Raw genomic sequence first — 13,424 nt, 5'->3', positions numbered from 1 at the left:
GTTTCCTGACAGAGCACAGTATACAAACTCTGAAGAAAAGGGAAAAACAGCTCCAAGCTAGAGAATATAAATAATCTCAGACAACAGAGCAATTTCATTGTTTACACAGCCCTCCGCTGCTTACAAAAAGGATATATGGCAAAACGAGATTATTTTGTTGTATGTCTGATAGTACCGTGCTGTGACATTGCACCTGGTAGCCTGTGGGTGCCAGGGAAGAATCAAAGTAGCAGGGTTTAGCCAGCTTTATAAAATTGGACAAATTAAAAACTGGTTTGCCAGCTTCTAAGTATTTCAGTAATTTTCCAGAATATTCATCATATTTGACAAATCTACTCAAATATGTTCTGGATTATTACAGAAGGAGTATTTATGTTTTTCCTCTGCTTTCTATATGTCTTGACAAAAATGTTCTAAAAGGAAACAAAATTTCACTACAAACCAGTACAGAATATATTTTGGCACAGGAAAGACTAGGAGCCCTTTCTGATAAACTGAACAAAGCTGTTAAACTGCTAAATGGGAAGGAAAAAAATCAGATCGGATTCTGAAGCAAAGTTTTTTGATAGTAGCAAAATGTGCAGATTATGGCTCTAAGGAAAAAAATTACAAGAATGAGGAAAATGAGAAGTGGCTCATCCCTTGAACTTGCTGTCATCCGGAGTTTCTAAATTCACTTCACAACCGGGGGTGAGGGGAAAAGAAGGAATGATAATTGGGAAGTCTAAAAAATTGCAGAAGGAACATCTGACGTGAACCGGCACTGACAGAAAGCAGCCTCTGCTATGGAGAAGCACCAGATGAGGAGAAACATCATACATGCTTCCTGTTAGATCGAGATACATAGGAGAACAGAGAGAAAAAAGATACATCCAGTCTGCTGAGTGGCGAGGGGCATGGACCTGTTCTTCATTACCCGGGGCTGGGTAGCTATTTTAAAGTTCGAACATGGAAGCCAAACAGCAGAGCTGTGACCACGAGTCAGCCAAATCCTCACTTGGAGCCAAACGGCTCCAGCATGGAACAGATTTTATTTTTACAGCTATGTTACATTTTCCTTTATTAAGCTGCCTTAGATTTATTTTTAAACTTTTTTTTTTTTTTTTTGGACAGGCTAGCGCTTTCAGATCTCACAGTAATTCTGAAAATAGATCTTTTTTTATTGATACAGTGGACATCTATTAGAGTATTAAAATGCATGCTGGTACGGCTGGAGCTTATCGGCTCAAAAAAGAGAGCTACTCCCGTGGAACCTAACGTGCTGACACACGCTCGCTTTGCAAGTGGCCGTGGCAATTTTGGGTGTTAATGTCACTGCACCAGAGATGATCATTCCAAAGCAGAGTCAGAGGAACGGAGCGTGTCAGCGGGTGTCACGTTGAAGGCTGGCAGCCTCACTCCAACTCCCAGTGGGAGATGGGTTTTCCTGAGACGGTTCAAATTAATCTACTTCCCTTTGCCTGGGGTGTGCAGAAAACAATCCCTCGGTCAGTGCAGGGGGCAGGAGCTCCTGGCAGTGCAGCAAGGGACTTCCTTAACCAGCCTATCTAGATTTACCTGTCAATACCTTACGCAAAGTGGTAGCGATTAAGGAATTAATGGATTGAGAATTAAATGGAAATGGATTAAGTACGGATTGAGGGAAGCCCTGAGGAGAAGGACTTGGGGGTGTTGGTTGATGAGAAGCTCAACATGACCTGGCAACGCGCACTTGCAGGCCAGAAGGCCAACCGCATACTGGGCTGCATCAAAAGAAGCATGGCCAGCAAGTTGAGGGAGGTGATGCTGCCCCACTACTCAGCTCTCGTGAGACCCCACCTACAGCACTCGTTGAGATTTGGAGCCTCCAACATAAGAAGGACATGGACCTGTTGGAGTGAGTCCAGAGGAGCGCCATGAAGATGATCAGAGGGCTGGAGCACCTCTGCTATGAAGACAGGCTGAGAGAGTTGGGGATGTTCAGCCTGGAGAAGAGAATGCTCCAGAGAGAACATATAATGGCCTTCCAGTATCTGAAGGGGGCCTACAAGAAAGCTGGAGAAGGACATTTTACAAGGGTGTGTAGTGATAGGACAAGGGGTAATGGTTTTAAACTGGAAGAGGGTAGATTTAGATTGGATATCAAGACAAAATTTTTCACTATGAGGGTGGTGACGCAATGGAACTGGTTGCCCAGAGAAGCTGTGGATGCCCCATCCCTAGAAGTGTTCAAGGCCAGGCTGGATGGGGCTTTGGGCAACCTGGTCTAGCGGAAGGTGTACTTGCCCATGGCAGAGGGGGTTGGCACGAGATGATATTTAAGGTCCCTTCCAACCCAAACCATTCTATGATTCTATGAATTGCTACAAACGAGCATTTGGATGAAGCTTAAATTTCCCAAATATGAACACAAATTCAAAATGTGGAGGTGCTCAAACTTTCTAAACACGAGATCTACCCATGTTGCACTTGCGCCCGTACCCTGGGGCCTCCTGCTAGGATGCAGGTGTGTACCTTGGCCAGAGAGGTTCCAACAGCGAGCTTCAGGGAAGGCTGCTGAAGGCAAACCTGCCGAGGGATGGGGTGGTGGCATTGCAGAAGGATACCAACTTCCCTCCGAGAGCATACACTTCTGGCTGAAAGGGAAAGGGGCTGAGAAATCGAGACAGCATGCTAATTCAACTCTTCCCCTCGCATGTTTTCAGACTTAAATCTCCCCACCTACTCCTGTTTTGCAAAAGTCCTGGAAACAGACAGCTGCAATTCTAGCAGCTTTGTAGCAGGGCAAATACCGTTCAGGCTTTTAGGGCTTTTATGCTTATGTTGAAAAGTGACTCTCCAAAGTGCTGTTTCAGATCCCACTGAGGATCAAAGATATGTATTAAATTACAGTGTTGAATCCTTTTCTGCAAAGGATGACAGAACTGGATTTACATTCTCAGCAGTATGAGTACAGAACCTTACAAACCTTTAGGAAAATAACAAGGGGAAAAAAAGAAAAAAAGGAAAAATAATATTGTAATAACTGCATCCCACCTCTTAAAGTTTCCTAAATACCAGCACCCTCATACAGGTGCAAGTAAGAGGGTTAATATTTCTTTGGCAGAAAATTTAGGCAAACCTAAATCATGCCAAACCACATGGATAACTTGTAATTGCAAGAGAAAAACAACAATAGTATTTATCCAAAATTGCCAGTTATACCTACTCTGTGATGAAAACAATGCAGTTTCTGGGGAAGATAAAGGCAAAACATAAGGATGACTCATGTAAAGAAAGCTTGAAAGTATGTCTTGTGTCCCTTAGTGAGACAAGTAAAGATCCCTATAATCTTAGGATCTTGTTTGACTTTGTTTATCTATGCTTAGATAAATGTAAGTCATTAAAACGCACAGCCACGTCACTTAATGTGGGTTAATAAAGTATGAAACCATCTAGTAAATTCATGATTCATGGCAGTACTTGTAAAACACCAGCACACATACTTCTAACCAAGGCACATTATACTTGAAAACCACAATATGCGTTTTTTAACATAAGTAGTCTACTTTTCAGATGTGCTCAGCAACTGCAGCTTCTATAAAAATTGATGGGGCTCACATCAAAGTAATGCAGCAGTATCTGTCCAACTCACTTACTCTTATAAGGACATTGACTGCGAGGACGCATACGCTTCAATCTCAAACTCCACTGACAGCAAACTTTACGTGTAACGCTGCACAAACTGTCTCGCACTTTCTGTTGGGTTTGAAGGATAACAAGGGACAAGCAGCTTTACACTGCTAATATAATATGCCACTGAAGGATCTGAGAGCAGAATCAGACCAACTAACCTGGCCACTGCTGACTCAGGTGAAGTGGGTACTGCTGTCAGTTGTCTGTGCATTGCCTTTGACAGAGGTTAATGCCCTTTTCTAGCAAAAGCTTTTTCTTTCTTTTGCTCTCTCTTCCTTTTCCTTTTTTCCCTTTCCCTTTTCCTTTTCCTTTCTCCACCATTTCACTAAATTGGGTTAGAAAGCAGAGAAACAGTGAAAATGACAGGGCTAAGGGAGAAATAACCTTTGACAGGGCTGCCAGTGAGATAGGGACATCCAGCGGGGAGCAGTAAATATTTCAACCCGGATGACGGTGATGATGAGCGGGTTAGCCTGTCTAGCCGTGCCTCATGCCCTGATGAACTCCACACGAGCCAGGCACGTTGAGGAACGATGACTGCAGTGCGATGGAGGGGCAAGGAGGGGGCTGTGAGGACGAGCAGGGGAATGGAAAGCCACTCTTACAGAAGGAGGTTAACAGACACAGGTCTGGTTAGCGTGGAGAAAATAAAGACCAGGAGGAAAGAGGACGGTTCTCCATTAGTACATCGGGAATGAAAACCAGGAAAACAGTCATTTAAGCTATACAATAAGATTTGCTTAAAAACAAGTGGGTATAAAATTCCTGTGAGTCAGTTCAGGCTAGAAATCAGGCAGTGGTTTCTAAAGAGCAAAGCAAGCGAGGCTCTGTAGAGCCCCTCCGCAGTTTTTTTGGTTCCAGCAGCAGCCAAGTGTTCAGCCTGACCCAGCACATTTGTGGGAAAGCAATGCCGCAGCTGCTCCCCGTCTCAGGCTGCCCCCCATCATCCTCTCTCTGACCACTGTCCACATCCCCATCGCAGGAGCGCGCAGCCGGCCACCGCCTGACGCACGGGGAACAGGGGCAAGAGCAGCGCCGAAGCATTTGGTTCGGGAACATCAATGGTACAATCGAGGGATAAAATCCCCACTGGCCGTGGAACTTGCGCGTGGGAAAAATAGTAAGGAGCTAGAGGCGGAGGGTGACACCAGGAGCAAAAAGGCTGGTGTGAGGGAGATGTAGCAGGTTTTGTTCTGATGTCCTTATCAAGGCTTAGCTGCGTGTTATTAAGCAGACAGGATTCAGCGTTGGAGTGTTCAGACATCGGGGATAATCAGGCCAGCCAAGTTCAGACTTTGAAGGTGTGAAGAAGGAGGCCACGCGAAGAAAAAAGTTGCAGCGCAGTCTCGTCTGTGTTTCAATTTATTTTCTCTGAAGCATTTGCAAATGAGAATTTTCCTGGCGCCCAAGAACCTTTGGCAGAGCTGAGGTGGCAATGACCAACTAAGAACAGTAAGCATTTCAACCCAGATCAGCATCACCAGCTCTCCAAATATAAAAATAATTAATTTGTTTTCATACTGGAAGCTCAGTAAAAATACAAAACCTCAGGGGCCATCCACACTTGAAAGCTCCTTTGGATTAAGGCAGTGTGGGAATTCACACTCCTGCGGCTCTGCTTGAATACTTAAAGTACAGTTGACTTATACTCCAAGTAAGACAGTTTTTCGTGACTTGACTTAATAAATTTTCAGAGGGGAGTGTCCACACATGGAGTTACTCTGCAATAACTTACTGCCCACGTAGGCAAGCCCTAGCAGCTAACACTGGAATTAAATATTTTCAGTGCTCAAGCACTGAAATAGCCTCTGAGCACTTACTCACATACTCGGTTTCACGCAGATGAATGTATCTATCGGGTTTTGTAGGGTTGCTCATGCACATGCCAAAATATTTACAGGACTGGGGCCCTGCTTTGTAGCAAAAGATGTGTGCCGTGCCCCAGAGTACCACCTTAAAGAAAAATACGAATCCCCAGACTGAATGCTAGTGTATCCCGTCATCTCTCCCATCTCTCTGATACCATTCCAGTTGGCTCTCCCGCGCTCCCAGATAATTCACACATGTTCACTCATACACAAACCCTACGGCACCCCTTCCCCCCACGAAAAAAACTCAGCCAGCTGTTACAAAATTCAGACATTTCATTAACACAGTTTACCAGCTGATACTGCCAAGCAAAATAGAGACAATTAATAATAATCAGGGCTGAAGGGTCTGAGACAGCTTATGAGTAAAGGATTGTATTAGTTGTTTAAAAAGGACAAACTCGCTCCTGCCTGGAGTGATAGGGAACAAAGGGCGGTGATGTATAACCGGGGAGGAAAGAGACTCTCTCCGTGGCTTTTGTAGATTACTGTGTGAATGACAGGAGCGGCAGGAGCAAATACCTCTTTTCATTTGCTCAGCCTGCTGGAGAAGAATAGCAGCGCTTGCCAATGAAGCTGCAGCTGTGCTCCAGCTCCGTTTAATCACTGTGTATGACTGAGGGTTAATTAGCTGCCATTCTTACTGCTATTTGTTGTTCTAATGAAGATTTGCATAAACGTAGGACTAGGGGGTAACTGATACTTGATTTTTCCCTTCAGAGAGGCTGGGGGTGGAAAACTCGCCCATCCCAAGTGTTTATGTTTGTGGGAGATTCAGTGTTGCCTTTCCATTTGACCTGATCTGCTTCTGTCTGATGAACGGTGAACAAAGAGTTCAAAGTTGCTTATCAAATCGAGTCCCCTGTTGGGTTTCTGCCTTTAGAAAGGGGCAGACTGGTTAGATGAGGAGAGGACCGAGGGATTAGAAAATTACTCCCAGCTGACAGAGAGGAAAATACATATATCTGCATGCTTCTGTATCTATATATGTACACATGTACATGATATATCTCAGTGATAGGTATATCAGTGATATATATATCGGTGATGTATCTCTCTCTCTCTCTCTATCTCCATCCATCCATCCATCCATCCATCCATCCATCCATCCAATTTAATCTGGATGGCAAGGAACCAATCATGTTGGTGATAAAATGTCATTAAAAAATAACAGGACAGGCAGTACAACCAGAACAAGCTGTAGCATATTAGGCAATATGCTGAAAAGTCAGAACTTGTAAGTTTTTGCAAGCCCTCTGTTGTACATAACTAACATTCAAAGTTCACTTTTCAATAAAAAAGGTATATCTAACATGAAACAGGCAATCTCAAACGAAGGCAAAAATGACTCAGCAGTTCACAGCTACCTGCCATTGGTGCCTCACATGAGGGGAATTTGCAACACGAATTAAGAAATTGCATTAATTCCTCGAAAGATCATAGGAAAATTTTAACATGAAGTAGTAACAAAATCCAAAACTACTTTGTAATTGAAGAGAACGTTTGAAAATGAAATGCCATAAAAATGGTTTTATTTACTATGGTCATGAGAATGCTTATGCTTACTAACTGAAAGAAACTGAAGGGAAGAATAACCTCCCGTTTTTTGTATATGAACTTATGGCATATGATAATATATTATGGGTAAGTGTTTTCAGTGTTGCTCTTACACACCTGGTCAGCTAAAACTGTTGTTTGTCAGCATCTGTAAAATAGTCTAAGGGAAAGAAAATGATGGAGAGGGCAGAGTTTAGTTTGAAATTTCTAAATTTCAAATCACTACTTGAAAGTGGCCGGCTTTCAAGTTGGCTGTATCCCTCCAAAGAGAAGTAACCACAAATGAGCACACACTTATTGCCAGTTTCTCACTCCCAACACAGCTTTGCACTGTCTCTAGCTCCCTACCTCATCTCTAAGACACGAGCAAATACTCGTTTGCTTTTCTTTATACTTCTGTCACCCATCTGCCTGAATTCCTACAGGCACTTCTGCATATTTTGCGGTAGACACTAGCAGAAATGCATCTTTCAGAGACATAAGGAGCGAGCATCCAACACACCTGAAATAAATGTGCCTGAAATGGTAACACTGGGCTCCTCTACCACTCCAGCTGGAAGGAATGCCATAAGTTTTAACACTATATACAGTAACAAACCCACATGAAAATGAAATAGTCAATTGGAAATAATTCAGTCTTCTGTTACAGCTTTTGACTCATCCCTTGATTAAACAAGAATCTCGCATTCTGCCCTTTGCAAAGCAATTTATAGCCCCTTGGTTGGGGAGAAAAGTTCAAAAACAGGAAACCTAGAGGTTTAAAAACTAGATGGCAAATTAAAAAAAAAATAAAAATGGAAGCGTACAATAAAAAATAAACCAGCAATAACCCTCAGCTCACTTACTTTTTCTTTAACCATTCTTTCATAATTTCTATACACTACGATTTTCCAAGGCTACAGTCAGAATCATTCATTGGTAAATAGGGTAAGAGAAAGTGGAAATTACAGATCTAGTGGTCAATGGCGGAAAACGAATCTAAAAGAGCTGAGGGAAGAGGTTAAGTGCTATGCTAGTTAATAAGAATGACAGCTTGCTTTGAATACTCATACTGGCTGTCCAGGATATTGAATAAACCTCATTTAAATTAATTTTCATTATTTGTAGAGTCTGTGTTAGACATCTATCATTGTCAGTACTATTAATATTCTTTTCAGAGACCATATTATCAGCATATTTAAATGAAAGCTTTCCTTTTCAATATTTATTAACTCATTAATATTTCTTGGTACTAATATCCTGGTTGTAATATCCAAATTAGTGCCTACTACAAGGTATTTTCTACTGATTAGACTTTTTGAATTAAAAGATTTTTATTCTCAAGTACTAAAAACACACTTGAGCTCCTGAAATTGTGCTTTCTTTCTATACTATGCCTTAATTTAAATGAAAGGCATTGAAAAGTTACCTTTTTGTCGTTTTTTCAGTAGGTAGCAGTAAAACAGCGCACGGACCACGTCCTAATAGCTGACTGAATATGAACCGTGAATGAATGCGAATGTGAAAGTTAATTTGCCTTACCTGGGTTGCAGTCTGTGAGGAGGGAGCAGATGGAGAGGAGAACTTTAGAAATGGTTAACGCCGGGCTCCAGTTGTCTTTTAAAATGTCCAGGCAGATGACGCCTTGGCTGTTAATATTACAGTGGTAGATTCTTGTCCGAAATGTTACCTAAAAAAGACAGCGTGTCTAAGTACAATGGTGTTCAAGCCAGTAATTATGTGATTATTAAGCAATTAAAAAACTCTACAAACTAACATTCTGCTTTCCTGGTTGAAATGACAGTACTCTGCTACTGTCAATTTAAAGACCTGGCAAGATAGGGATATTCATAAGAACATAAAGAAAATGAAGTCTGCCTCTTCCACCTATGGCCAGCAGTGGAACCGGTTTGTGAAAGGTGAGACTGGGACACGTCTCCCAAGTTTCCCCTTGCCTTGGTCTCACTGATCTCATTATTTTTGTATGGGGCCAAAAAAAGTTATTCCAGCCACTGATCTGGACACCGTTCATAACTCAGGCCCACAGCTGCTTCACGCTTTGAAGAGAGGCAGAAGACAGATTCTTCTGCTGTCTTCATCTGTTCACCATTTGACTCAATAGATTAAGCTGGAAAAAAAATGTGGAGGCATCACATCAGTAGCTCCTGGAAAAAGTAAAGTGAAATATCTTTGAGAAAGGCTGCTCAAATAAAATGCTTTTATTTCCAAATTTTAAGTTTCAGTTGAATCAGAAGAATTGCTCACAAAACCCTTCTGGGTTTTTTTTTTTTTTTTGTGTGGTTGATTTTGAGGATTTCTGTATGCATTTTATACTGTCTCCCAGGTCATCCTACATGTAAAAAAACAAGGAGAAGATTACTTCTTTTACCCTAGAATGATGTGCTTCTGCTTCAAGTCGAAGATATGGGCCTTTTATTTTAAAAGAAGTTCAGCTACAAAAGTCCATATCGTAGTTTGGAATGAATACTGGAGCTACCGGTTAAGAAGGAACAATATAGAAAACTACCCCTTGGGGGCCTCCATTGAGAACTAATTTCTCCATCAGTTTTACCCAAAAGACAAGCCAAACCAGATGGTTTTAATGACGTGTTCATAACATCTAAAATTAAAATGTACAATTTCAGTGGCCTACCTCATCAGCAATAACCCCGCCAACAGAGGGGCTGATTAGGCAGGAGACAACAGGAGGCGAAGCACACCCCCATTTAAGAAAGCTGTGCTCTTCACCAGAATTGGACACTGCTAATAACTGTGAATGCTGAGGCACCTATCCCTGCTCTACCACACAGATAAACCTGCTTCTGGAGTGTAATGGAGACTGATGACAGGCATGGTCCTATTTTTGAATAAAATCAGAAATCTCAGCGATTTCAGCGGGATTGAGATTAGGCCGCTTGTCAGTAAACAGAAGAGAGGATACAAGTGAAATAACATGGTAACTGGTTTACTTCTATTAAAAAAAAAATCATTCTCTAACATGCTGAAAAATTCTGCTCCTTTGGATTAAATCAAGCAGCTGTGACAGAATAATGGAAAGAAAAGGTAGTACATTGCTGCTATTAAAATACTAAAACACTGCATTCAACAATAAATACTTTTTCTTTTAAGTACTTCTCCACATAAATCTGGGAAAACACTTTTGGGCCCAGTGTCATGGACCAGTGAGTTCTGTAACAAAGATCTCGACAAAGCACGTTCACCAGTTTTTAAACACATCGATGTCTAACTGTATTGCCAATTGATAGGATAATTTAATAGTTTGTCACTCCATAACCTATGTATTTGTAGGTTCTTTCTTTTTTTCCCCCTACAGTTGTGGTTTTGCTTATTGTTTTCCAGACTAAGTGCTTCACTTCTGGGACTTCTATGAGAATTTAAAATATTTCTGGCACAATGAGATCAATTCATCCGAACACTATAGCTAGATGATCTATTTTTTCCCCCTCATTAGGAGTCCAAGCACATTCAGCATTTGGAGTGAAGGAAATCTTCTGCAAGATCAAGAAAAAAGCATTTAGTGATAAAATTAAATGTTTGCCTACAAAGGAAGGTTACAAATACACAAAAGCTGTAAACCACCTTACACAAACTGCATGTCAAAAGTGTCCACAAAGGGAGCTGGTGTGGAGGAGCATCCTGTGAATTGTAGGTTCATGAAGTCCCCAGACAGATTAGCTCCAGGCATTCTTACACTTGAGATATAAGTGAACCAGGGAAGGTTTCCTAGCAGGATGTCCCATGACTCCCGCAAACTTTAGCACCTGCTCAATTTTAAGTATTGCATGCTTACTTCTCAGTACGGAATCACTGAATCATGGAATTTTTCAGAGTTGGAAGGGACCTCTAGAGATCATCTAGTCCAACTCCCCTGCTAAAGCAGGATTGCCCAGAGCACATTACTCAGGACTGCATCCAGGAGGGTCTTGAAAGTCTCCAGAGAAGGGGACTCCACAACCTCCCTGGGCAGCCTGTTCCAGTGCTCTGTCACCCTCACCGTAAAAAAGTTTTTTCTCATATTTGATCGGAACTTCCTGTGTTCCAGCTTGCGCCCGTTACCCCTCGTCCTGTTACTGGGAACCAATGAAAAGAGTCTGGCACCATCCTCCTTAAACCCACCCTTTAGATACTTGTAAACGTTAATAAGGTCTCCCCTCAGCCTTCTCTTCTCCAGGCTAGAGATGCTCCAGTCCCTCAATCATCTGTGTTGCCCTACGCTGGACCCGCTCCAGTAGTTCCCTGTCCCTCTTGAACTGGGGAGCCCAGAGCTGGACACAGTATTCCAGTTGTGGCCTCACCAGGGCACAGCAGAGGGGGAGAATGACCTCCCTTGACCTGCTGGCCACACTCTTCCCTGTGCAGCCCAGAATTCTGTTGGCCTTCTTGGCGACAAGGGCACACTGCTGGCTCATGGATAATTTACTGTCTACCAAGACCCCCAGATCCTTTTCTTCAGAGCTGCTTTCCAGCAGGTCCATCCCTAACCTATACTGCTGCCTGACATTCTTCCTCCCCAGGTGCAGGACCCTGCCCTTGTCCTTGTTGAACCTCATTAAGTTCTTCTCAGCCCAGCTCTCCAGCCTGTCTAGGTCACGCTGGACGGCAGCACGGCCCTCTGGGGTGTCAGCCACCCCACCCAGTTTGGTATCATCAGCGAACTTGCTGAGCATACACTCCGTCCCCTCGTCCGGGTCGTTGATGAATATGTTAAACAATACTGGTCCAAGTATTGACCGCTGGGGGACACCACTGATTACAGGCCTCCAACTCGACCCTGCTCCATTAATCACAACCTTCTGAGTCCTGTCACAGACAGCTCTCAATCCACCTCGCTGTCCCCTCGTCTAGTCCACACTTCCTGAGTTTCCTAAGGAGGATGTTACGAGAGACAGCGTCAAAAGCCTTGCTGAAGTCAAGGTAGATGACATCTAGTACATTGTTGGAATAAAGGTTTTGCTTAATTATTTTTCCTGAACAAAGGTGCTCTCCTATGCGTCTATCATGAAAAATTTGAGGACATTATTCAGTGATACCTGAATACATCGAGTAATAGGATATATGTGGTCTCACCGAATGCAGGGGAAACACACTGAATCCATTGCACAGATTAAATTATACCCTCTAAATTATTTATAGACAGGTCAGTTTGAGCTTGTAACCTGCTTAAGAGAAGGCCATCAATTTGAGCCTGGATTTTAACGTGTAACCATCTTGCCGTCATCTGAGAGGACAGACACGTTGCCACACGTTCCCCTGCCTCAGTTGCTTTTGAAGCATTGAAGCAGAGACACTGCGAATTTGGTGGGATTCAGAGAGCCACTGGGATGAACGGAAGTAGTTCATGTCTTTCCTAAACTGTTCAACGCTCCATTGCCATCTTAGGCTATACCTGGTGGATAAATGCACGTGGGACTACACCCATTTGTAGTCAGAAGGCTACTTCTAGCAAACACTTAGACCTGAAACGTAGCATTTTTTCAGTATGAGCACATCTTAAACCCGTGACGTTGAGGAAGGCGCCCACTCACAAGATAAGGCGTGCTGCTTATCACTGACAAATATGTCACTGACTTGACAAACATGCCACTGCGCTTTAAAATGCCTGCCCAAGTAGACAGAGACATTTTAATGACAAAAAAATCAAAGTTTTTCAGAATTTCAAAAGAAGTTGTATCAATGACAGCCTTAATACGCTGGGAGCTGTGGAGTGATGGTGGCAGGTAACAGTGTTCTCCCAAAGCATCACAGAGTACAAGTGGGATGACACATTGCTTTCCTTATCCAGGTATTGCCTCAAATTGCAGCTAATGTGGGAAATGCTGACATGTAACTTCCTGGATGTTGTGTTTACCATACCCACATTTTAAAGTTATGCAGGGTCGTTCCTATTATATGTGTAGAGAGAAACCAAGTTATAATACCATTCCAGGGGAACTACATTTTCTTTATTATGGTCATATTTTTACCTTTGATGCCACTTAAATGGTTCCTATAAACAGTGCACTCTCTTTCTATTTATCCCCTAATGAAAACACCTAAACAATCCCATGCAGGGGCTCAAGGGAGTGTGTGGGTGTATAGAAGCTATCCTCAGACAATTGAATGGTAGAGGAGTAATTTATCCTTTTTTTGAACGATAAGTGCCCTTTATGGATTTACTCTCTTTCATTCTGCAATTTTAAGAGGGTATCTCATTTTTGTTGAATAAAAGTGCAGGTCAGAAAAATGCAAATTACAGGAAATAGTGAAAAAAAGGGACTATCTTCTGAAAAACGTTAAGAGTACTATAAACAAGCTTTTTAAAGGTAATGATAAGGAATTTATATGCAATCAGTTTTGGAAGTAAAC

At 42.4% G+C, this 13,424-nt stretch overlaps 1 protein-coding gene across 1 annotated transcript in view; it reads right to left on the bottom strand.

Moving 5' to 3' along the window:
• Positions 1 to 13,424, bottom strand: part of LOC134511359 (ubiquitin-conjugating enzyme E2 E2) — a 225,410-nt gene that overhangs the window by 18,755 nt on the left and 193,231 nt on the right. Inside the window, exon 5 of the mRNA XM_063325176.1 lies at positions 8,601 to 8,748. Within this exon, the coding sequence (XP_063181246.1) occupies positions 8,601 to 8,748 (148 nt within the window). The remainder of the gene's footprint in view (positions 1 to 8,600; positions 8,749 to 13,424) is intronic.

Source organism: Chroicocephalus ridibundus, chromosome 2 (genome assembly GCF_963924245.1).
Source record: "Chroicocephalus ridibundus chromosome 2, bChrRid1.1, whole genome shotgun sequence".
NCBI classification, from domain to species: Eukaryota; Metazoa; Chordata; class Aves; order Charadriiformes; family Laridae; genus Chroicocephalus; species Chroicocephalus ridibundus.
The sequence above is the reverse complement of the archived record's forward strand: the minus strand, read 5'-3'. Positions and strand labels throughout refer to the sequence as shown.